The 26,793-nt window shown below is 43.1% G+C and overlaps 1 protein-coding gene across 2 annotated transcripts in view; it reads left to right on the top strand.

Moving 5' to 3' along the window:
• Nucleotides 1-715: 715 nt before the first annotated feature.
• Nucleotides 716-26,793, top strand: part of pparg (peroxisome proliferator-activated receptor gamma) — a 130,839-nt gene continuing 104,761 nt past the window's right edge. The window contains exon 1 of one of the 2 annotated variants that reach the window (XM_046338123.1): nt 716-1,144. Coding sequence is in view for 1 of the 2 variants with exons in the window: in XM_046338119.1 (XP_046194075.1) it covers nt 1,314-1,365 (52 nt within the window). In the remaining variant the exon portion in view is untranslated. Of the gene's footprint in view, nt 1,145-1,172; nt 1,366-26,793 lie in introns of those variants that run through there. The other variant, XM_046338119.1, reaches the window with a different exon arrangement.

The raw sequence follows: 26,793 nt of genomic DNA on the forward strand, positions 1-26,793 counted from the left end.
GCGGGATGAGATTTCTCTAACTGTGGTAGATTTCTCTAACTGATTTAACGTGGTAGATTTCTCAAACTGATTTACTGTGGAAGATTTCTCAAACTGATTTACTGTGGAAGATTTCTCTAACTGATTTAACGTGGTAGATTTCTCAAACTGATTTAACGTGGTAGATTTCTCAAACTGATTTACTGTGGAAGATTTCTCTAACTGATTTAACGTGGTAGATTTCTCTAACTGATTTACTGTGGAAGATTTCTCTAACTGATTTAACGTGGTAGATTTCTCTAAATGATTTATTGTGGTAGATTTCTCAAACTGATTTAACGTGGTAGATTTCTCTAACTGATTTAACGTGGTAGATTTCTCTAACTGATTTAACGTGGTAGATTTCTCTAAATGATTTGTGGTAAATTTCTCTAACTGATTTATTGTGGTACATGCAACATCTACACAGTATAGACTAATAGTGTAGCCGGAACAGTTTGTGCATGTTCCCCAAATACTGTAATTATTTTGACTTTAATTCTCACTTTTAGTTAATTATCAGTGATCACTTCATGATAATTCCTCACTCTAATCATGGTGTGCAATCAAGTCATTTTCTGCACTCAGAAGTGCGTGTTAAAAGCTGTAGGATAATTGTTCAATAATAACCATCAACAGGACTGAAGCCAGAATTACTCTTCCTTCCGCGTTGTTCCATGTGATCCCAGTAGGTGTTCCAGAGAGGGAGGGGAAACAGAGCGATATACGACTACAACACGAGTTGGTAGAACATGACTACTGTCATTATCCCTGTTACTCCTGCAATACTACATGTTATCATCCTACCCACCAAGCAGTGTAGCCCGGTCCTGTCGTTGCTGATTGACTGCCTGCAGAGACAAATAAAGACGTCGAGAGACTCCAGAGCTGGTTCCGCTGCGCCGCGAGAGAACAAACAAGAGACAAACAGTCAGCGGCTACTGTAGAAGGACAAACAGGCAGCAACTACTGTAGAAGGACAAACAGGCAGCATCTACTGTAGAAGGACAAACAGGCAGCAGCTACTGTAGAAGGACAAACAGGCAGCAGCTACTGTAGAAGGACAAACAGGCAGCAGCTACTACAGAAGGAGACGGCATCGCACATTATTTGAGATCTTTTTCAGGTCAGTCGTAATATTTCTTTCTGCGATGAGCAGCATGGTATTTAACCCACGGAGAGGGGGATCAATTACACTGCCTGTCAACCCTAACCCATTGGCAAGCGTAGGCCTACTTTCATTTAAAACATTGTGTTTTCCTATTATTGGGGAAATGAAATCAAGTGTTTAGGACATGCATATGATGTGTAGCAATTTTAACAAGCAACGTCCTCGCTGTGGTACAGGTACGTTTTTATTCAATTCAACAAATTAATTCCCAAACGTTTTCCAAATTTGAAGCATGTGCTGATAATTTCAAGGGCTCACACATTGGAAGATTTAAAATATTAAAATATGTTTTGACAATCATTTGTCGTCGTAACCCTTTATCATCAGGAATAGCTAGGCAACTTGCTCAGTTTTAGTTTTAAATTATAGACTGATAGTATTGCACTGAATTAGCGGGTAAATCTCAGTCCTGCGTGGCAGCAGCGCTGGGTAGCAAGCAATTTGTGGTGCGCTGGTCAGTTTTTCGTTCACCTACTTCCGCCCGCAATTACTAAATACCCATCAGCAACCACCCAACTAATAATAATAATAATAATAATATATGCCATTTAGCAGACGCTTTTATCCAAAGCGACTTACAGTCATGTGTGCATACATTCTACGTATGGGTATAACGTGACAATCTGAAGAATTATAAAGAAAATACATCTAGGCTACATGGGGCGCAGGATTTTTTTTTGTTGCCTGATTTGCATATGTTTCTGCTTATAATTTCCGACTTTTGGTAGACTATTTGTTAGTCAAATTGTTTATAATTACATATATTCAGCTTCTCTTCTATCATTATATGTTGCCCAAGTATACACTCTTGCTCACCAGAATGTCATAAATCGATAGAATTAATGTTTCTATATAGTTGAGGTCAGTAAAGTTCTCTTCTTTCGGAGAGAAAATGCAATAACTGACAAAGTGATGTGCAACATTTACAAATTACATCAGTTTGACCATTTGTAAGGAAATGGAAAGCTGTGAAAATGACCCAACATGTTTCTGATAAGATTTCCGTTTGGCTAACCCTAACCCCATATTTTATGTGGTTGATATACTATCAGCTTTTATGATGCTGATAAAGATAGCACCATAGAAGGTATCTGTAGAGGTGCATTATCTCAAGATGCTGAAAGAAAGGCATCTTATTTCTCCCCTCATGTTCCCGGGTCAACATTTAGCCTAGAGTAGAATTTTACTGCAAGAAATGCTTAATTCTGCATGAGTTAATATTAAGGCTTTGTGCGAGGTTATAGACCTACAGTCAGTGTCCAAATGTCAGTTTCCATTTAAACCCATCTGAGCAGTAGGCTACAGTTCCCTTGACATGTCATAAGCCTATTTGAAGTCCTGTCTTGTGACTGGAATTTGTACAGTGCCTCACAATCATCACACATAACATAGCCCCAGCACTGCTTTCATCCTCTTATACTACTTCATCAAATCTTTCCAAAACATTACTTTTATGGCCTTCTCTTTATTTTCAACTGTCCATTACACAGCTTTTCTCTTAATGAATTAAACTTCAACCTTGTCCTTTTTTCCTTCTATTGAATTAAACTCTGATATTGTCCTTTTTTCCTCTGTGAATCAACTTGAACTTTTTCTGCCTCTTCTGTTAAGCATTTGGCCATTGGCGTGTAGGCTATTTGGCCCGTAGACAGTTAGGCCCTAAAGCTTAGGCTTATACACTAATGAGAGAGCCTAAAATAATGAAATAAAAACCTCAATGTAGCCCATAGATATAAATTGCACAATAATGATACATTTATGGATGTTTTTTTAAGGTAAGCCTAGTGATCTTTATTCAACCCACCCACCACACATCCGCCCGATGTCCACACAATGATCCTATTTTGTTGTAGGCAAACTTTCATCAGTCAAATCATTCAGTAAGGTATTGCTGCAGTGTTTTAATTTAGGCTGTAGGTACCTCCAGATATAAAAATATATTTTAAATATAGCCATATTTAGAAAACCAAATTTAAATTAACTTATTACTGAAGCAAATCAATTTTGATTTGAGTTATTGGTTTAACAACTATGCCTTATGGCTTACAATCAGCTGCCACCTGTTGACTACAATAGATAGGTTACTATAAATATACTTTTAAATTAGGCTTCGCTTATGTAGAAATGTGTATTCTTGATCTAAATAGGCTGTACAATTCTGTATTTACTTTCTATGTTACAAGGTCATAGCATCATCTGAGGCCAGTGTTAGTTATGACACAGGTCAGCATGATATTTCCTCATGCAATGACTTAAAATAAACCATTTATTTAAGGATATGACTGAGTAACTTATGATAAAACATTTGTAAAGCTATTTTTGAAAAATGGTTGTGACATGAACAGTATTTTGGAGAAGCGAGGACTAGTCTGTATCCGCTGAAAGTGATAGGATACTTCAGGTTCAGTTTCACAACATTTCCCTTCACAAAGATCGAGAACACATAGTTTTCCCCAGTGGTGTAAAGTATTTAAGAAAAAATACTTTAAAGTACTACGTAAGTAGACACCTGTACTTTTACTCTGCTACTTTCCTGAAGAAAATAATGTACTTTTTACGCCATTCATTTTCCCTGCCACCCAAAAGTACTCCTTACATTTCAAATTCTTGACACTACAGGAAAATGTTACAATTCACACTTATCAAGAGGACATCCCTGGTCATCCCTACTGCCTCTGATCTGGCGGACCTACTATACACAAATGCTTTGTTTGTAAATGTCTGAGTGTTGGAGTGTGCCCCTGGCTCTCTGTAAATTAAAACAACAAGACAAATTTGCCGTCTGGTTTGCTTAATATAAGGAATGTGAAATTATGTACTGTATACTTTTACTTTTGAAACTTAAGTCCATTTTCTTTTGATACTTTAGTATATTCAAAACCAAATAATTTTACTCAAGTAGTATTTTACTGGGTGACTTTCACCTCTACTTGAGTCATTTTCTATTAAGGTATCTTTACTTTTATTAAAGTATGACAATTGGGTACTTTTCCCACACTGGTTTTCACTACACTACAGTATAAGGATAGGGTAGTATGCCTACGCCAATTATTCCTCATTATAGTCTCATGTTTAGCATTTCTCCCTCCATGGGCTACAGTATAATCTTCTATAATCTAGCAGGAACCATCAAGTCTGTATCTACAGTAGAACTCTTTATAACCTGATATAACAGTGATGTAATGTGTGGATACTAGAGCAACAAGGACTGAATCAAAAAGAGGGAAAGTTTATTTCAGAGTTTCATAATGGGTTATATAATTCCTAAAGAGCAATGTGTGCTTATGTTGGACTTTGCTCTGTTATAAATGGAAGGAGCGTCTACAGAGACAAAGCTGTGTTTATATTGGGCCTTTATGTTGGGCCTAACCTGGCCTCCAATACATCAAATCAAATTGTATTAGTCACAGGCGCTGATTACAACAGGTAATAGACCTTACTGTGAAATACTTACTTAAAAGCCCTAAACTCTATTTCTTTAACTGCATTGTTGGTTAAGTAAATATTTTCTAAATAAACTAAAGAATCTTTCTTCTCCAAAAAATCCAAACGCAATACAAGAAAATGACGTAATAAATATACATGGGCTACCGGTACAGAGTCAATGTGTGGGGGTACAGGTTAGTCAAGGTAATTTGTAAAGTGACTATGCATAGATAATAAACATCAAGTAGCAGCAGTGTAAAAACAAGGAGGGGGGATCAATGCAAATAGTACTACCTATACATCTACATAGTGCTACCTATTTTATATTTGATTTTTTTCATATTTATTTAACTAGGCAAGTCAATTTAGAACAAATTCTTATTTACAATGACCCTAACCCCTAACCCGGATGACACTGGGCCAGTCCTCTTCTGGCTGTGCCGGGTGGAGATTAAAACAGAACATGGCCAAGATGTTCAAATGTTCATAAATTACCAGCATGGTCCAATAATAATAAGGCAGAACAGTTGAAACTGGAGCAGCAGCACAGCCAGGTGGACTGGGGACAGCAAGGAGTCATCATGTCAGGTAGTCCTGAGGCATCGTCCAAGGGCTCAGCTCCTCCGAGAGAGAGAAAGAAAGGGAGAAAGAGAATTAGAATGAAAACATTAATATATATATATATTCTTTATCAGAAACTGATGTGTTCTGATTGTACGGACATTTGCGATTTACACACTCATTACCCACACAGAGATGGTGTTTCAAATGCTGTGGTCAGGCTCTGACCAACACAGGGATTTTCCTGTCATTTCCATTGATTTCCACTGATTCCTTATTATAATCGTTTATGAATTTCCAGTGATTTCTAGTGATTATCCAGTGATTAAAAATAAATATTCTCTCGGGATTTATTGTGCTTTTCCAGTGCTATTTTGATTTCCAATGTGTTAGAGCAGAAGTCATTGGTAGTGAATGAACAAGAGAATTCCTAATAAATATTACCTAAACCAGCTGAAAGGAATATAATAGGATTCAGCCTCATTAGAAAGACAATCCTGTTGTACTGCAACAGCATTACTTCCCCACTGACTTTATAACTAGGGTGTTAGGTGACAAAATTCAGCTTTGGTTCTGGTGTCCATGTTATAGAGAACCTCATTAACACAAAACACTTTATTTCATGAGGGTAGGACTTAGCATTGCTGAGATCTTATTTTCAAGTGATCGGAAAAGGTCTTGGACTGGTCACTATTATTCCGTAAGCAATTGCACCAAATCACCTGTCTGGATTCTTAATATCAACACGTTTTGTCCAATATCAAGATACAGTGGTCATATTGTTATGACATTCTCAGGGTTGATGTAGAACACAGTTCATGAAATTAAATTGCAATATTATAAAAATGTGCCACTTAATATGCAAATAAGGCAGGGGTGAAGTGACAATGCATAGATAATAAACAGCGAGTAGCAGCAGTGTAAAAACAAATGGAGGGGTGTCGATGCAAATAGTCTGGGTAGCCATTTGATTAATTGTTCAGCAGTCTTATAGCTTGGGGGTAGAATCTGTGAAGGAGCCTTTTGGTCCTAGACTTGGCGCTCCGGTATCGCTCGCTGTGTGGTAGCAGAGAGAACAGTCTATGACTTGGGTGACTGGAGTCTTTGACACTTTTTTGGGCTTTCGTCTGACACCGCTTAGTATGTAGGTCTGGGATGGCAGGAAGCTTGGCCTCGGTGATATCTGGGCCATACGCACTACTCTCTGTAGCGCCTTCTGGTCAGATGCTGAGCAGTTGCCATACCAGGCAGTGATGCAACCGGTCAGGATGCTCTCGACTTTTTGAGGATCTCAGGAACCATGCCAAATCTTTTTAGTTTTCCTGAGGGGGAATAGGCTTTGTCGTGTCCTCTTCACAACTGTCTTGGTGTGTTTGGACCAAAGTAGTTTGTTGGTGATGTGGACGCCAAGGAACTTGAAGCTCTCAACCTGCTCCACTGCAGCTCCATGGATGAGAATGGGGGTGTGCTCGGTCATCCTTTTCCTGTAGTCCACAATCATCTCCATTGTCTTGATCATGTTGAGGGAGAGGTTGTGGTCCTTGCACCACACAGTCAGGTCTCTGACCTCCCTATAGGCTGTCTCATCGTTGTTAGTGATCAGGCCTACCACTGTTGCCATCAGCAAACGTAATGATTGTGTTGGAGTCGTGCCTGGCCATGCAGTCATGAGTGAACAGAGAGTACAGGAGGGGACTGAGCACGCACCCCTGAGGGGCCCCCATGTTGAGGATCAGCGCAGCAGATGTGTTGTTACCTACCCTTACCACCTGGGGGAGGCCCATCAGGATGTCCAAGATCCAGTTGCAGAGGGAGGTGTTTAGTCTCAGGGTCCTTAGCTTAGTGATGAGCTTTGTGGGCACTATGGTGTTGAACTGTAGTCAATGAATAGCATTCCTTTTGTCTTGAGGTAGTCACCTCATACAAGTACCCCCAGGGTTAGGGTTAGCAGCAGCGAGCGGGGTTAGGGTTAGCAGCAGCGAGCGGGGTTAGGGTTAGCAGCAGCGAGCGGGGTTAGGGTTAGCAGCAGCGAGCGGGGTTAGGGTTTGCAGCGAGCGGGGTTAGGGTTTGCAGCGAGCGGGGTTAGGGTTAGCTGCAGCGAGCGGGGTTAGGGTTAGCTGCAGCGAGCGGGGTTAGGGTTAGCTGCAGCGAGCGGGGTTAGGGTTAGCAGCAGCGAGCGGGGTTAGGGTTAGCAGCAGCGAGCGGGGTTAGGGTTAGCAGCAGCGAGCGGGGTTAGGGTTAGCAGCAGCGAGCGGGGTTAGGGTTAGCAGCAGCTAGCGGGGTTAGAGTTAGCAGCAGCTAGCGGGTGTAACAGTAAAACTTTAGACCGTCCCCTCGCCCATACCCGGGCGCGAACCAGGGACCCTCCGCACACATCCACAACAGTCACCCACGAAGCATCGTTACCCATCGCTCCACAAAAGCCGCGGCCCTTGCAGAGCAAGGGGAACCACTACTTCAAGGTCTCAGAGCAAGTGACGTCACTGATTGAAACGCTATTTATCGTGCACCACCGCTGACTAGCTAGCTGTTTCACATCCTTTACACGGGGTTAGAGTTATTAGCAGCTAGCAGGGTTATTATTTTTTATTTAAACTTTATTTAACCAGTTAAGCTAGTTGAGAACAAATTCTCATTTGCAATTGCGACCTGGCCAAGATAAAGCAAAGCAGTGCGACACAAACAACAACACAGAGTGACACATGGAATAAACAAGCATAAAGTCTATATACAGTGTGTGCAAATGGCCTGAGGAGGTAAGGCAAAACAATTACATTTACATTTTACATTTAAGTCATTTAGTAGACGCTCTTATCCAGAGCGATTTACAAATTGGTGCATTCACCTTATGGCATCCAGTGGAACAGTCACTTTACAATAGTGCATCTAAATCTTAAAGGGGGGTGAGAAGGATTACTTATCCTATCCTAGGTAATCCTTAAAGAGGTGGGGATTCAGGTGTCTCCGGAAGGTGGTGATTGACTCCGCTGTCCTGGTGTCGTGAGGGAGTTTGTTCCACCATTGGGGGGCCAGAGCAGCGAACAGTTTTGACTGGGCTGAGCGGGAACTGTACTTCCTCAGTGGTAGGGAGGCGAACAGGCCAGAGGTGGATGAACGCAGTGCCCTTGTTTGGGTGTAGGGCCTGATCAGAGCCTGGAGGTACTGAGGTGCCGTTCCCCTCACAGCTCCGTAGGCAAGCACCATGGTCTTGTAGCGGATGCGAGCTTCAACTGGAAGCCAGTGGAGAGAGCGGAGGAGCGGGGTGACGTGAGAGAACTTGGGAAGGTTGAACACCAGACGGGCTGCGGCGTTCTGGATGAGTTGTAGGGGTTTAATGGCACAGGCAGGGAGCCCAGCCAACAGCGAGTTGCAGTAATCCAGACGGGAGATGACAAGTGCCTGGATTAGGACCTGCACCGCTTCCTGTGTGAGGCAGGGTCGTACTCTGCGGATGTTGTAGAGCATGAACCTATAGGAACGGGCCACCGCCTTGATGTTAGTTGAGAACGACAGGGTGTTGTCCAGGATCACGCCAAGGTTCTTAGCGCTCTGGGAGGAGGACACAATGGAGTTGTCAACCGTGATGGCGAGATCATGGAACGGGCAGTCCTTCCCCGGGAGGAAGAGCAGCTCCGTCTTGCCGAGGTTCAGCTTGAGGTGGTGATCTGTCATCCACACTGATATGTCTGCCAGACATGCAGAGATGCGATTCGCCACCTGGTCATCAGAAGGGGGAAAGGAGAAGATTAATTGTGTGTCGTCTGCATAGCAATGATAGGAGAGACCATGTGAGGTTATGACAGAGCCAAGTGACTTGGTGTATAGCGAGAATAGGAGAGGGCCTAGAACAGAGCCCTGGGGGACACCAGTGGTGAGAGCGCGTGGTGAGGAGACAGATTCTCGCCATGCCACCTGGTAGGAGCGACCTGTCAGGTAGGACGCAAACAATATGGGGATGAGGTAGGTAGATTGGGTGGGATACTTACAGAAGGGCTATGTACAGCTGCAGCGATTGGTTAGCTGCTCAGATAGCTGATGTTTAAAGTTAATGAGGGAAATATGTCTCCAGCTTCAGTGATTTTTGCAATTCGTTCCAGTCATTGGCAGCAGAGAACTGGAAGGAAAGGCGGCCAAAGGGGGTGTTGGCTTTGAGGATGACCAGTTAGATATACCTGCTGGAGCGCGTGTTACGGGCGGGTGTCGTTATCGTGACCAGTGAGCTGAGATAAGATGGAGCTTTACCTAGCATAGACTTATAGATGACCTGGAGCCAGTGGGTCTGGCGACGAATATGTAGCGAGGGCCAGCCGAGTAGAGCATATATGCGCAGAATACAACAGTGAAATACTTATTTACAAGCCCTAACCAGCAATGCAGTTTTAAAAATAAAACAAATAAAATAAGAATAAGAAATAAAAGTAACAAATAATTTAAAGAGCAACAGTAAAATAACAATAGCGAGGCTGTATACTGGGGGTACCGGTATTAGGGTGACTCCAGTCCTGGATAGGAATATAGAACAAAAAATAAAACCTTTTTAGAGGGTTGGGGTTAAGGTAATGATTAGACCTGAGGAGGCTGTGGCCTTTACCCCAGGCCTGGAGAGGACTATAGGACTAAAATAAAACCTTTTTAGAGGGTTGGGGTTAAGATAATGATTAGACCTGAGGAGGCTGTGGCCTTTACCCCAGGCCTGGAGAGGACTATAGGACTAAAATAAGGCCTTTAGGAGACAGAAACCCAAAAAGACTCTGGTCAAAACTTCACCTCTCTAGTGAGACCGGTGGAGGGATGTTACTGTTAACACGATGTACACATGTTTTATCCGTTTAGCACACTTCCGTCTTTTCCTGTGTGTGTTTTCCTTTCTACCTCGAGGAACATCCCCTTGCCTCCCCAGCAGGAGCGGAGGAGACCTTGACATAGTGTGTGTGTGTAGTAAGGCTGTAGCTCTTTCCTTCTCCTTGGAGGAGGCTCTGCTTAAAGCCCATGGGAGCAATCAACCATTAACTCACTCCTATTCAAATAAATTGGGGAAAAGTTCACGTCCTAAGAAATTGTGCAAACTCTCATTCCCAGGGAGCTGCACAATGGCAATCTAGGACTGGGGAGCGCTGGGGAGTGGGGGCAGAAGACTAGGGAGGGGGCCGCTGGGGGGGTCAGGAGAGTGGGGAGGGGGCCGCTGGCCGGGAGCGTATTGTTGTAATGGCTCTAGTATGTATCTTAATGTTCCTTAGTCTCCCTAGAGGGTCTTAATGGGAGAATGAGTCCCTTAGACAAAACCTCACGTCTCTACTGCAAAACCATCCTCCCATAGACAAGAACCAACACACTGGATAGCCTGAACACAGAAAAGACAACAAGCACAACAAAATCTGAGAGCCAGATTATCTTGTTTATATAAATACTATATTGTACATGTAATACATTCTATATTGAACATGTTATACATTGAACATGTCATACATTCTACATTGAACATGTCTTACATTGTACCTGTCATACATTCTATATTGTACATGTCATACATTCTGTATTGAACATGTCATATATTGAACATGTCAAACATTCTGTTTAACATGTCATATATTGAACATGTCAAACATTCTATATTGAACATGTCAAACATTCTATATTGAACATGTCAAACATTCTATATTGAACATTTCATCCATTAAATTAAATATGTTAAATATTGAAAATGTCATGTCATATTGAACATAATCCATTCTATATTGAACATGTCAAACATTCTATATTGAACATGTCAAATATTGAACATGTCAAACATTCTATATTGAACATGTCAAACGTTCTATTTTTTTTATTTTAATTTTACCTTTATTTAACCAGGCAAGTCAGTTAAGAACATATTCTTATTTTCAATGACGGCCTGGGAACAGTGGGTTAACTGCCTGTTCAGGGGCAGAACGACAGATTTGTACCTTGTCAGCTCGGGGGTTTGAACTCGCAACCTTCCGGTTACTAGTCCAACGCTCTAACCACTAGGCTACGCTGCCGCCCCAAATATTGAACATGTCAAACGTACTATATTGAACATGTCAAACGTTCTATATTGAACATGTCAAACGTTCTATATTGAACATGTCAAACGTTCTATATTGAACATGTCAAACGTTCTATATTGAACATGTCAAACGTTCTATATTGAACATGTCAAACGTTCTATATTGAACATTGGGTGCATTAAACACGGTTTGAAAGCTGTGGGGTATATTGAACACTGTTCTAAATCTGTGTTGTGGTGCATTAAACACGCTTTCCTTCTACACATGATAACGTTGCTTTGTGCGTGTGTCTTTGTACACGTGTGCATGTCCAAAGGTACCCTCATGCCTGCATGTATTTTGAGAACGGCTTGAGAAAACGTGATATTGGTTTGGACCCTGACCCTGACACTCACCTGTAGGAAGGAGAGACCCCGTGTGAGTATAGGAAAATCACCCGTGTCATTATGTGACGGGTCCAGTGTGAATATAGGACAATCATCAGTACCGTTATAATATGATGTTACCACACCCACAACAGAAGCACAATCATGGTCTGGGTTTTGCAGGTGGAGGACTTCTCTGAGAAGTCGATGTTATGCCTGAATTCTACCCAAAACCAACAAGGACGTCTGCTGCAGTGTTGTGTGGTTGTATGAAACCAATCGGTACATCAAGCAAAGCTCTTAACCGTGTCATTCTGCTCTTAATTTCTATTCGCCATAATTTCAGCGTAGTGTTAATATTATTTTTGTCTCTCTTTTTGTTGAAATAATGAACACTGGTTCTGCATTTGAACTGTGCTAGTTAATAGACACAGTGAAAGACAGAGAGAGGCCGAGGCCGTGGTCATGGAATTCCGAATGCGTCATGCATCTGCACCTACATTTCAATGTGTCTACCATGTCCACAGTGTGTCTGGATTCCCTATTTCAGCGCTATATTGAAATGCCAGTAGTATGCATTCTACAAACGGTGGAATAGGCCAAATATGATAACACAACATCTGATGGCAGCAACCCGTTTGCAATCCCTTTAGCGTTGCTTGCTAGCTACAGAGGTTAGCTGGCTAGTTAGCTGGCTAGTTAGATTAACTGTAGCCAAACCTATTTTTTTTTCTTCTAAATATTTTTTGGCTGGCTAGATTTGAGACCAGCAAACACGTTCCTCACATGCTAAGAACATATTTCCTCCAATGTTATAATGAAAAGGTGCCTCTCGGTCCCAAAACACGTGGGAGGAGTGCTGATGACGTCGCCAACTGTATGCACTTTCAGTAGCCTGATTGCGTCCAGACTGAGGAGAAATCCGCATACAATACATCCCTGACCACTTCCTGAAGTGGTCAGCCAGATCTGAACACGATCAGATCACAAAGCAACTTTTGTTTGTCTAGACCTGTCTTTTCAATGTGATCTTCATATTTTGTTAGCAGAAGAACATGCGACAAGTGTAGACACCAAAGAGACAGACAGTGGGGATGTCAGTCTTCATGAATCAGACTGCTGAATAACATTTGAAGAATAGTGATTTCCAAGTATTGCTTCATACAACATATTGGGAATTCAAATATTATAAACTATATATTTTTAGATACATTTTAAACAGTGTAATAATAAGCTGTCTACCTGATATTCCTTAGAATAAGAAGTGAGCTCAATGTCTCTCAGCGTGTCTCTCAGCATAGAGAAGTGGAACCAGAGACATAGCGTCAGAACAGGATGAAGCAACAGGAAGTCATAAGACTGCTCTAACACACAACACTACACCAGACCACCAAAACATCACATGACCCGGAGAGAAAACCCTAACCATAATCCTAACCCAGAGACATGGCTTCATAACAGAAAGAAGCAACATGAAACACACACACTACACCAGACCACCTTAACACCACATGACCCTGAGAGACCAACCTTAACCATAATCCTAACCCAGAGACATCGTGTCAGAACAGGATGAAGCAACAGGAAGTCATAAGGCTGCTCTAGCACACAACACTACACCAGACCACCTTAATACCACATGACCCTGACCTCTGTCTGGCTGCTCTCTGAAGTGAAACTATCTGATGTTAGAGACTAACATGATGACTAGTTGTTCCAATCAAAGTTTATTTGTCACGTTTGCTGAATACAACAAATGTAGACCTTAGTGAAATGCTTACAAACAGGCTCTAACCAATAGTGCAAAAAAGGTGTTAGGTGAACAATAGGTAAGTAAAGAAACAAAACAACAGTAAAAAGACAGGCTATATACAGTAGAGAGGCTATATACAGTAGAGGCTATATACAGTAGAGGCTATATACAGTAGAGGCTATATACAGTAGAGGCTATATACAGTAGAGAGGCTATATACAGTAGAGAGGCTATATACAGTAGAGAGGCTATATACAGACACCTGTTAGTCAGGCTGATTGAGGTAGTATGTACATGTAGATGTGGTTAAAGTGACTATGCATATATGATGAACAAACAGAATAACAGTATCGCAAAAGAGGGGTTGGTGGGTGGCTGGACACAGTGAAGATAGCCCGGTTAGCCAATGTGCGGGAGCACTGGTTGATCACAGTTTAGCCTTCCTGACCAGTATTTCAGGTCTCCTGACTAATAGTTCATCCCTCCTGACTACTAGATCATTTCTCCTGAATAGTTCATCCCTCCGCACTAGTGGTTCAGCCCCCCTGACTAGTGTTTCATCCATCCTGAGTAGTTAAGCCTTCCTGTCCAGGGCTAGTCAAGCCATACTAAACCACACGCCTCCTCCTGACCCAGGCAAGGTCAACCCTACTGCCACATAACCTTCTGCAGCACACAGTCAGCAGCAGCCAGGTCAGTAGGCGTCTGAACCACACATAGAGAGGACAGGGTCCATCCTGGACTTTTGATATCTCACTGCTTCTTTATTAGTTATCTATGTTCTAGAACATTCAGCATATGTAAATGAGCATTCTCCTTTACCGTATGTAAAGTAGGTAAGATAAGTCAGAGCAATCTGAAGTGGTTTTGATTCTGGTTTAAGTCAGAATGATGCCAGCCTGCTGAGTTTGTGGTCGCCAGCCCCGCCTGTATAATGCTTTGATCTGTTTCTGTCCTGTATCTACCCCGGCTGGCTGCGTTGTTTCTACCCTGTCTGTCTGGAGTGATGACTGAGATATGTACCAGCTACTGGGTGAGTGGGCTTTCTCTCAGACTCTCAGGTCTATAGAGAGGCCACTGGAACGACCTTGGGCTAGTCTGATGTATTTTTGGGGGGGCAGATTCAATGCTGGGCAGCTAGCCTAACACCTACATTTCAGCATGAATTGTAGTGCTCAGTGAGTACAGCAAAAGTTAATTTAGAGTGGGGCTTCTGTTTTAGTTGTGAATCTGTGAAGATGAGCATGGTGTTGTTGATGAATGCAGTGAGACAGGTTCTTCTGTGTTGTCATGGCTCCTTTCTGGTGTTTCCATAGCTACTGCAGCAGTGATGAACTGTCTGGATTACCTGTAAAATTGTGCTACCGTCTCTGTGATGACACCAAGTCTGGTCCGAGCACACACTGTCTCCGAGACTGACACCAAGTCTGGTCCTAGCGCACACACACACACACACACACACACACACACACACACACACACACACACACACACACACACACACACACACACACACACACACACACACACACACACACACACACACACACACACACACACACACACACAGAGAACTGTAATGAAATGTTAGACCAAGCAGGAAACACCTTCAAAATGTTTTATTTTGTCTGTCCTGTGTAAATAAATCCACAAGGACATTTGACTATATACAGCAACACTAAAATGTAGATAACCCTCAACATTCTATATTCTAGTTAATCTTGAATTATCTCTAGAATGTTCAGGCCTTGGTGTCCAGGTTGAATCGAATCAAATCAAATATTATTGGTCACATACACATGTTTAGTACGTTATTGCAGGTGAAGAGAAATGCAAGCAATACACACATCTAAAAGTAAAATAATGGAATTAAGAATATATAAATATTAGGACAAACAATGTTGGAGTAGCGTTGACTAAAATACAGTATATATGAGTAAAGCAATATGTAAACATTATTAAAGTGTCCAGTGATTCCATGTCTATGTACAGTTGAAGTCAGATGTTTACATACACTTAGGTTGGTGTCATTAGAACTTGTTTTTCAACCACTCCACAAATTTCTTGTTAACTGTAGTTTTGCCAAGTCGGTTAGGACATCTACTTTGTGCATGGCGCAAGTAATTTTTCCAACAATTGTTTACAGACAGATTATTTCAGTTATAATTCACTATCACAATTCCAGTGGGTTATACGTTTACATACACAAAGTTGACTCTGCCTTTAAACAGCTTGGAAAATTTCAGAAAATTATGTCATGGCTTTAGAAGCTTCTGATAGGCTAATTGACATCATCTGAGTCAAATGGAGGGGTACCTGTGGATGTATTTCAAGGCCTACCTTCAAACTCAGTGCCTCTTTCCTTGATATCATGTGAAAATCAAAAGAAATCAGCCAAGACCTCAGAAAAAAAGATTGTAGAACGCCACAAGTCTTCATCCTTGGGAGCAATTTCCAAACCCCCGAAGGTACCACGTTCATCTGTACAAGCAATAGTATGCAATTATAAACACCATGGGACCACGCAGGTAGGTTCTGTCACCTAGAGATGAACGTACTTCGGTGCGAAAAGTGCAAATCAGTCCCAGAACAACCTTGTGAAGATGGTGGAGGAAACGGGTACAAAAGTATCTATATCCACAGTAAAACGAGTCCTATATCAACAACCTGAAAGGCCGCTCAACAAGGAAGAAACCACTGCTCCCAAACCGCCATTAAAAAAAATCCAGACTACGGTTTGCAACTGCACATGGGGACAAAGACCGTACTTTTTGGAGAAATGTCCTCTGGTCTGATGAAACAAAAATAGAACTGTTTGGCTATAATGACCATCGTTATGTTTGGAGGAAAAGGGGGAGGGTTGCAAGCCGAAGAACACCATCCCAACCGTGAATCACAGGGTTCTTCCAAATGGACAATGATCCCAAGCATACTATCAAAGTTGTGGCAAAATGGCAACAAGGCATTCACAAGGTCCCGACCTCACTCCTATAGAACATTTATGGGCAGAACTGAAAAGCGTGTGCGAGTAAGGAGGCCTACAAACCTGACTCAGTTACACCAGCTCTGCCTGGAGAAATGGACCAAAATTCACCCAACTTATTGTGGGAAGCTTGCGGAAGGCTACCTGAAATGTTGACTCAAGTTAAACAATTTAAAGGCAATGCTACCAAATAATAATTGAGTTTATGTAAACTTCTGACCGACTAGGAATGTGATGAAAGAAATAAAAGCTGAAATAAATCATTCTCTCTACTATTATGCTGACATTTCACATTCTTAAAATAAAATGGTGATCCTAACTGACCTAAAAACAGGGAATATTTACGAGGATTAAATGTCAGGAATTGTGAAAAACTGAGTTTAAATGTATTTGGCTAAGGTGTATGTAAACTTCTGACTTCAACTGTATATAGGGCAGCAACCCCTAAGGTGCAGGGTTGAGTACCCGTCTAGTGATGGCTATTTAACAGTCTGATGGCCTTGAGATAGAAGCTGTGTCTCAGTCGCAGCTTTGCTGCACATGTACTGACCTCACCTTCTGGATGATAGCGGGTTGAACAGGCCGTGGCTCGGGTGGTTGATGTCATTGAACTTTTTGGCCTCTGAAGAGCCATGCGTTTGCGGGGGGGGTGCAGTTGACGTACCAGGCGGTGATACAGCCCAACAGGACCCTCTCAATTGTGCATCTGTGAAAGTTTGTGAGGGTTTTAGGGGCCAAGACTAATTTCTTCAGCCTCCTGAGGTTGAAGAGGCACTGTTGCGCCTTCTTTACCATACTGTCTGTGTGGGTGGACCATTTCATTTTGTCAGTGATGTTTACACCAAGGAACTTTCCACCGTGTCCACTGCGGTTCCGTTGAGGTGGATAGGGGAATGCTCCCTCTTCTCTTTCCTGAAGTCCACAATCAGCTCCTTAGTTTTGTTAACGATGAGAGATTATTTTCTTGGCACCGCTCCGCCAGGGCCCTCTCCTCCCTGTAGGCTGTCTCGTCATTGTTGGTAATCAGGCTGTTGTGTCGTCTGCAAACTTGATGATTGATTTGGAGACGTGAATGGCCACGCAGTCATGGGTGAACAGGGAGTACAGGACCATGCACCCTTGTGGGGCCCCTGCGTTGAGAAGCATCTGGAAGTTGTCTTGGAAGTCCAGGACCCAGTTACGTAGGGTGGGGTTCAGATCCCAAGCTTAATAATGAGCTTGGAGGGTACTATGGTGTTGAAGGCTAAGCTACAGTCAATGAACAGCATTCTGACGTAGGCATTCCTCTTGTCCAGATGAGCTAGGGCAGTGTGCAGTGCGATGGCTATTGCGTCTTCTGTGGCTCTATTGGGGTGGTAAGCAAATTGAAGTGAGTCTAGGCTGTCAGGTAAGGTAGAGGTGATATGATCCTTAATTAGCCTCTCAAAGCACTTCATGATGACAGAAGTGAGTGCTACGGGGCGATAGTCATTTAGTTCAGTTACCTTTGCTTTCTTGGGTACAGGAACAATGGTGGACATCTTGAAGCATGTGGAGACAGCAAACTGGGGTAGCGAGAGATTGAATATGTCCGTGAACACTCCAGCCAGCTGGTCTGCGCATGCTCTGAAGACGGGGCTAGGGATGACATCTGGGCCGACAGTCTTACTCACATCGGCCAAAAGGAAGCGACGCAGAGGACGAAGAGCCGGATGCCTCGTCCGGACCCGCAGAAGACAACGAGGAAAGCTGCCGTCACGTCAATATTACTCGCCAACGTGCAATCATTGGACAATAAACTAGACGAGGTGCGATCACGAATATCATACCAACGAGACATCAAAAACAGTAATACCCTATGCTTCACGGAATCGTGGCTGAATGACGAATTGGATATTCAGCTAGCGGGATACACGCTGCACCGGCAGGATAGAACAGCACACTCCGCTAAGACGAGTGGGGGCGGTCTGTGCATATTTGTAAACAACAGCTGGTGCACGAAATCTAAGGAAGTCTCTAGATTTTGCTTTTTTTTGCAATTTATTGTGATAAATTGCAGGCCACATTACTTGCCTAGGAAGTTCTCAGCTATATTTTTTGTGGCTGTTTATTTACCATCACAGACAGATGCTGGCACTAAGACCGCACTCAGTCAGCTGTATAAGGAAATAAGCAAACAGGAAACTCACCCAGAGGCGGCGCTCCTAGTTGCCGGAGACTTTAATGCAGGGAAACTTAAATCAGTTCTACCAAATTTCTATCAACATGTTAAATGTGCAACCAGAGGGAAAAAAATTAAAGATCACCTGTACTCCACACACAGAGACGCATACAAAGCTCTCCCTTGCCCTCCATTTGGTAAATCCGACCAGAACTCTATCCTCCTGATTCCTGCTTACAAGCTCAAATTAAAGCAGGAGGCACCAGTGACTCGGTCTGTAAAAAAGTGGTCAGATGAAGCAGATGCTAAACTACAGGACTGCTTTGCTATCACAGACTAGAACATGTTCCGGGATTCTTCCGATGACATTGAGGAATACATCACATTTGTCACTGGCTTTATCAATAAGTGCATTGAGGACGTCGTCCCCACACTGACTGTATATACATACCCCAACCAGAAGCCATGGATTACAGGCAACATTCGCACTGAGCTAAAGGATAGAGCTGCCACTTTCAAGGTGCAGGACTCTAACCCGGAAGCTTACAAGAAATCCCGCTATGGCCTGCGACGACCCATCAAACAGGCAAAGCATCAATACAGGGCTAAGCTTGAATCATACTACACTGGCTTTGATGCTTGTCGGATGTGGAAGGGCTTGCAAACTATTACAGACTACAAAGGGAAGCACAGCCACAAGCTGCCCAGTGACACGAGCCTACCAGACCAGCTAAATCACTTCTATGCTCGCTTCGAGGCAAGCAATACTGAGGCATGCATGAGAGCATCAGCTGTTCCGGACGACTGTGTGATCACGCTCTCCGTAGCTGACGTGAGTAAGACCTTTAAACAGGTCAACATACACAAGGCTGCGGGGCCCGATGGATTACCAGGACGTGTGCTCCGAGAATGTGCTGACCAACTGGCAGGTGTCTTCACTGACATTTTCAACACGTCCCTGATTGTCTGTAATACCAACATGCTTCAAGCAGACCACCATGGTCCCTGTGCCCAAGAATACAAAGGCAACCTGCTTAAATGACTACAGACCCGTGGCACTCGCGTCCATAGCCATGAAGTGCTTTGAAAGGCTGGTGATGGCTCACATCAACACCATTATCTCAGAAACCATAGACCCCACTTCAATTTGCATACTGCCCAAACAGATCCACTGATAATGCAATCTCTATTGCACTCCACATTGCCCTTTCCCACCTGGACAGAAGGAACACCTATGTGAGAATGCTGTTCATTGACTACAGCTCAGCGTTCAACACCATAGTACCCTTAAAGCTCATCACCAAGCTAAGGATCCTGGGACTACACACCTCCCTCTGCAACTGGATCCTGGACTTCCTGACAGGCCACCCCCAGGTGGTGAGGGTAGGTAGCAACACATCTGCCACGCTGATCCTCAACACTGGAGCTCCCCAGGGGTGTGTGCTCAGTCCCCCCCTGTACTCCCTGTTCACCCACGACTCCATGGCCAGGCACGACTCCAACACCATCATTAAGTTTGCTGATGACACAACAGTGGTAGGCCTGATCAACGGCGAGACAGCACATAGGGAGGGAGTCAGAGAACTGGTCGGGTGGTGCCAGAATAACAACCTATCCCTTAACGTAACCAAGAGTAAGGTGGTGATTGTGGACTAAAGGAAAAGGAGCACCGAGCATGTCCCCATTCGACGGGGCTGTAGTGGAGCATGTTTAGAGCTTCAAATTCTTTGGTGTCCACATCAACAACAAACTAGATTGGTCCAAACACACCAAGACATTCGTGAAGAGGACACGAAAAAGCCTATGCCCCCTCAGGAAACTAAAAAGATTTGGCATGGGTTCTGAGATACTAAAAAGGTTCTACAGCTGCAACATCGAGACCGAAGGCATCACTGCCTGGTAGGGCTATTGTTCGGCCTCCGACCGCAAGGCACTTCAGAGGGTAGTGTGTACGGCCCAGTATATACCGGGGCCAAGCTTCCTGTCATCCAGGACCTCTACACCAGGCGGTGTCAGAGGAAGGTCCGAAAAATTGTCAAATACCCAAGCCACCCCAGTCATAGACGGTTCTCTCTACTACCGCATGGCAAGCGGTACCGGAGTGCCAAGTCTAGGACAAGAAGGCTTCTCAACAGTTTTTTTCCCCCAGCCATAAGACTCCTGAACAGGTAACCAAATGGTTACCCGGACTATTTGCATTGTGTGCCGCCCCCCCCCCCCAACCCCTATTTTACGCTGCTGCTACTCTCTGTTCATCATACAGTATATGTATAGTCACTTTAACTCTACATACTACCTAAATTGTCCCGACCAACCAGTGCCTCCACACATTGCCTAACCGGGCTATCTGCATTGTGTCCCACCACCCGCCAACCCCTATTTTTACGCTTCTGCTACTCTCTGTTCATCATACAGTATATGCATAGTCACTTTAACGATACCTACATGTACATACTGCCTCAATCAGCCTGACTAACAGGTGTCTGTATATAGCCTTGCTACTCTTCTTTCAAATGGCTTTTTACTGTTGTTTTATTTCTTTACTTACCTACACACACCTTTTTTTCCCGCACCATTGGTTAGAGCCTGTAAGTAAGCATTTCACTGTAAGGTCTACCTGTTGTATTCGGCGCACGTGACTAATAAACTTTGATTTGAGCCGTTGAATTGCGACTCCACTTTGTCTCTGTACTGACATTTTGCCTGTTTGATTGCGTTACGGAGGAAATTACTACACAGTTTGTATTCAACCATATTTCCTGACACCTTGCCATCGTTCAATGCGTAGGTTCGCACTTTCAGTTTTGTGCAAATTTTTCCATCTATCCATGGTTTCTGGTTTGGGTAGATTTTAATAGTCACATCATTACATCACAGTGGGAACAACATCCCCTAAACACTAAACACTTCCTGATGAACTCAGTCAATGTTACTCTCAGAGGCTACCCGGTACATATCCCAGTCCACGTGATAAAAACTATCTTGAAGCATGGATTTCGATTGGTCAGACCAGTGTTGAATAGACCTCAGCATGGGTACTTTCTGTTTGAGTTTCTGCCTATAGGAGATTAAAAATTGAGTTGTGATCTGATTTTCCCAAAGGGAGGGTGGGGGAGGGCCTTGTAGGCATCTCGAAAGGGCGAGTGTTTTTCCTAAGCACGTACTACAGTCAATGTGTTGATAGAACTTCGGTAGCATTTTCCTCAAATTTGCTTTGTTAAAATCCCCAGCTTCAATAAATGCGGCTTCAGGATATTTGGTTTCCAGTTTGCATGAAGTCCAGTGTAGTTCCTTGAGGGCCGTCATGGTATCAGCTTGAGGCGGGATATACACGGCTGTGACTATTTATTTCACTAGGCAAGTCCGTTAAGAACAAAATCTTATTTACAATGACGGCCTACCATGGTCAAACCCTAACCCAGACGACAGGGGGCCAATTGTGCGCCGCCATATGGGACTCCCAATCACGGCCAGTTGTGATACAGCCTGGAATCAAACCAGGGTCTGTAGTGACGCCTCTAGCACTGAGATGCAGAGCCTTAGACCGCTGCACCACTCGGGAGCTCCTATAACCGAAGAAAATTATCTTGGGAGATAATATTGTCTGCGTTTGATTGAGGTATTCTAGGTCGGGTGAACCAAAGAACTTGAGTTTCTGTGTTATCACAATCACACCATAAGTAGTTAATCATGGAACATACACCACCTCCTTTCTTCTTCTTCCCAGAGAGCTCTTTTTCCTGTCTCCGCGATGAACTGAGAACACTGCTATACCAATGTAAATAGTCTGGTAAAACACACCCTGCTATAGCAACATAAATAGTCTGGTAAAACACACCCTGCTATAGCAACGTAACTGTAGTCTGGTAAAACACACCCTGCTATAGCAACATAACTGTAGTCTGGTAAAAAAAACACACCCTGCTATTACAATGTAACTGTGGTCTGGGAAATGGCTAGATTAAGACACAGTGCTGTCAGCATCAATGAGATGTTGTGGTTCCACTGAAGGACTCCTTCATGTAGGAATGAGGTGTACACCACAGACTCCACACACCACAGTATAGACCACACACTACAAAATAGACTACAGACTACATACGGCAGACGACACACTACAAACTACAGATGACACTTTACACTGCAGACTGTACACAACACACTACAGATTGCCTACAGACGACACACTTCACACTACGGACTACTACCTACAGACTACACAATAGACTACATACTAGACTACACAATAGACTACATATTACAAATCACTCATTATATATATACCACATATGGTAGACTCCACACTGTAGACTACACACTAAATGCTCCACACTCCACACTATAGACTACACACTAAACTACACACTAAATGCTCCACACTCCACACTGTAGACTACACACTAAACTACACACTAAATGCTCCACACTCCACACTGTAGACTACACACTAAACCTACACACTAAATGCTCCACACTCCACACTATAGACTACACATTAAATGCTCCACACTCCACACTGTAGACTACACACTATAGACTACACACTAAACTACACACTAAATGCTCCACACTCCACACTGTAGACTACACACTAAACCTACACACTAAATGCTCCACACTCCACACTATAGACTACACACTAAATGCTCCACACTCCACACTATAGACTACACACTACATATTACACACAGGAGACTAACGATTACACACTATAAACGACACAAAAGACGACATACTACACAAGACTACAGATTTCACACTACACAATAGACTACACATTACCACTATAGACTACAAATTAGACTACACACTAGACTACAGACTAAACAATATTGACTACAAACTATAGACTACACACTTCATAGTACAGATTACACACTTGACCACACAATGCACAATATAGACTACGGACTACAGACAACACAGTACCGTCTACACATTACATACTACACATTACGGACTTCATACTTCTAACACACTACACAATATACTACACATTACGACTACAGACTAAACACTATAGACTACACAATATACTACACACTACAGACATGACACTACATAATATAGACTACATACTACACATTACAGATTAGACTACACAGCACCGACTATGCATGATACTACACATTACGGTCTTCACACTACACATCAGAATTCTAACTACACACTACATACTGCACACCATAGACTACAGACTACACACTGTAGACTACACATTACCACTACATACTGCACACCATAGACTACAGACTACACACTGTAGACTACACATTACCACTACATACTGCACACCATAGACTACAGACTACACACTGTAGACTACACATTACCACTACATACTGCACACCATAGACTACAGACTACACATTACCACTACATACTGCACACCATAGACTACAGACTACACACTGTAGACTACACATTACCACTACATACTGCACACCATAGACTACAGACTACACACTGTAGACTATACATTACAGAAAACCCACTACAGAATACACACTATACATTACAGACTACACACTACATAATATAGACTAGACTAAAGACTATAGATTAGACTACACAGTACCGACTACTCATTATGGTCTTTACACTACACATATCACACTTCTAACTACAGACGACACATTGTAGTCTATAGTGGGCAGTCTGTAGTGGCAAACTACACACTACTCACTCCACTACACACTAGACTACACATTAGACTTCACACTACACACAATACACTATAGACTACATACTTCACACTGTAGACTACACAAATACATGACAGTTCACACTACAGACTAAACAGTACAGACTACACACTAAAGACTAGACTACAATTTGACTTGTCTACACACGAGACTACACACTGCAGATAACACACTACAGACTACACACTATAGACTACAGACTACACACTATATAATGTGTACTGCACAGTACAAACTACACAGTGCAGACTACTGACCACAGTCTACATTCTGCATATCACATAGTTCACACTACACACGACAGACTACAAACTAAGCAGTACAGACCACAGACTGCATGCTATAGACTACACACTACAGACTGCTAACTACAGACTGCTAACTACAGACTGCTAACTACAGACTGCTAACTACAGACTGCATGCTATAGACTACACACTACAGACTACACACTACAGACTGCTAACTACAGACTGCTAACTACAGACTGCTAACTACAGACTACACACAACAGACTGCTAACTACAGACTGCTAACTACAGACTGCACAGTACGGACGGCACAGTACATTTTACATACTACACACTTCACAAAACGGACTACAAACGACATCACACACTATAGACTATACACAACACATTACTACACACTTCACACTGGACTACGGACTACACACTACACATTTGCTGAAAATTTGCTAAGATTCCCATTACGTTTTAGTTAGGAATTGATCTAACATTAGGATAATGGATCTTTTTTAGCAAATGTTTTAAATTAAATATCCTAAAATGCACCAAATTGTTGTGCACAACATCTGTAACAGCCACCACAGAATATTCCCTAAAAGTTTTCTTTAGGTTTCCATGTAAAGAACAGACTGTGTTCTGGGAATGTTCTTGCAACATCAGGCGAATGTTTTAAATAAACATTGTACAATCATCAGCACAACTGGACAGTGTTTGAGTTCTGAGAACTTTTGCTGAAACGAATGGTTTTCAGGCTGTATTTAACTAACTGTTTTAGTTCTAATGGCCAAATGTAAAATCCTCTTCCTAATTCTGTATAAAGGAATCCATGTAAAGTATATTGTACAGTATACGCTTGTATCCAGTGCCTTCGGAAAATATTTAGACCCCTTGACTTTTTCCACATTTAATGTTACAGCCTTGTCCTAAAGTTTATTAAATTGTTCCCCCCCTCATCAATACACACACACACACACACACACACACACACACACACACACACACACACACACACACACACACACACACACACACACACACACACACACACACACACACACACACACACACACACACACACACACACACACACACACACGCACACACACAATGCCCCATAATGACAAGGCAAAAACAGTTTTTTTTAGAAGTGTCTGCTAATTTATTTAAAATAAACTGAAATATCATATTTACATAAGTATTCAGACACTCTACTCAGTACTTTGTTGAAGCACCTTTGGCAGCGATTACAGCCTTGAGTCGTCTTGGGTATGACGCTACAAGCTTGGCACACCTGCATTTGGGGAGTTTCTCCTCTGCAGATCCTCTCAAGCTCTGTAAGGTTGGATAGGGAGCGTTGCTGTATAGCTATTTTCAGGTCTCTCCAGAGATGTTTGATTGGGTTCAAGTCTGGGCTCTGACTGGGCCACTCAAGAACATTGAGACTTGTCCCGAAGCCACTCCTGCATTGTTATTGCCTGTGTGCTTAGGGTCCTTGTCTTGTTGGAAGGTGAACCTTTGCCCCAGTCTGATGTACTGAGCGCTCTGGAGCTGGTTTTCATCAAGGATCACTCTGTACTTTGCTCTGTTCATCTTTGCCTCGATCCTGACTAGTCTCCCTGTCCCTGCCTCTGAAAAACATCCCCACAGCATGGTGCTGCCACCTCCATGGTTCACCGTAGGGATGGTGCCAGCTTTTCTCTAGACGTGACGCTTGGCATTCAGGCCAAAGAGTTCAATCTTGGTTTCATCAGACCAGAGAATCTTGTTCCTCATGGTCTGAGAATCTTTTAGGTGCCTTTTGGCAAACTCCAAGCGTGCTGTCATGTGCCTTTTACTGAAGAGTGGCTTCTGTCTGGCCACTCTACCATAAAGGCCTGTTTGGTGGAGTGCTGCAGAGATGGTTGTCCTTCTGGAAGGTCCTCCCATCTCCACAGAGGAACTCTAGAGCTCTGTCAGAGTGACCATCGGGTTCTTGGTCACCTCCCTGTCCATGGCCCTTCTCCCCAGATTGCTCGGTTTGGATAGGCGGCCAGCTCTAGGAAGAGTCTTGGTTGTGCAAAACTTCTTCCTTTTGTAGAATGATGGAGGCCACTGTGGGGACTTTCAATGCTGCAGAAATTGTTTTGGTACCCTTCCCCAGATCTGTGCCTCGACACAATCCTGTCTCGGCGCTCTACGGACATTTCCTTCAACCTCATGTCAACTGTGGGACCTTTATATAGACCGGTGTGTGCCTTGCCAAATCATGTCCAATCAATTGAATTTACCACGTGGACTCCAATCAATTTGTAGAAGCATCAAGGATGATCAATGGAAACAGGATGCACCGGAGCTCAATTTGTAGAAGCATCAAGGATGATCAATGGAAACAGGATGCACCGGAGCTCAATTTGT

This window comes from Oncorhynchus gorbuscha, linkage group LG03 (genome assembly GCF_021184085.1).
Source record: "Oncorhynchus gorbuscha isolate QuinsamMale2020 ecotype Even-year linkage group LG03, OgorEven_v1.0, whole genome shotgun sequence".
Classification (NCBI taxonomy): domain Eukaryota; kingdom Metazoa; phylum Chordata; class Actinopteri; order Salmoniformes; family Salmonidae; genus Oncorhynchus; species Oncorhynchus gorbuscha.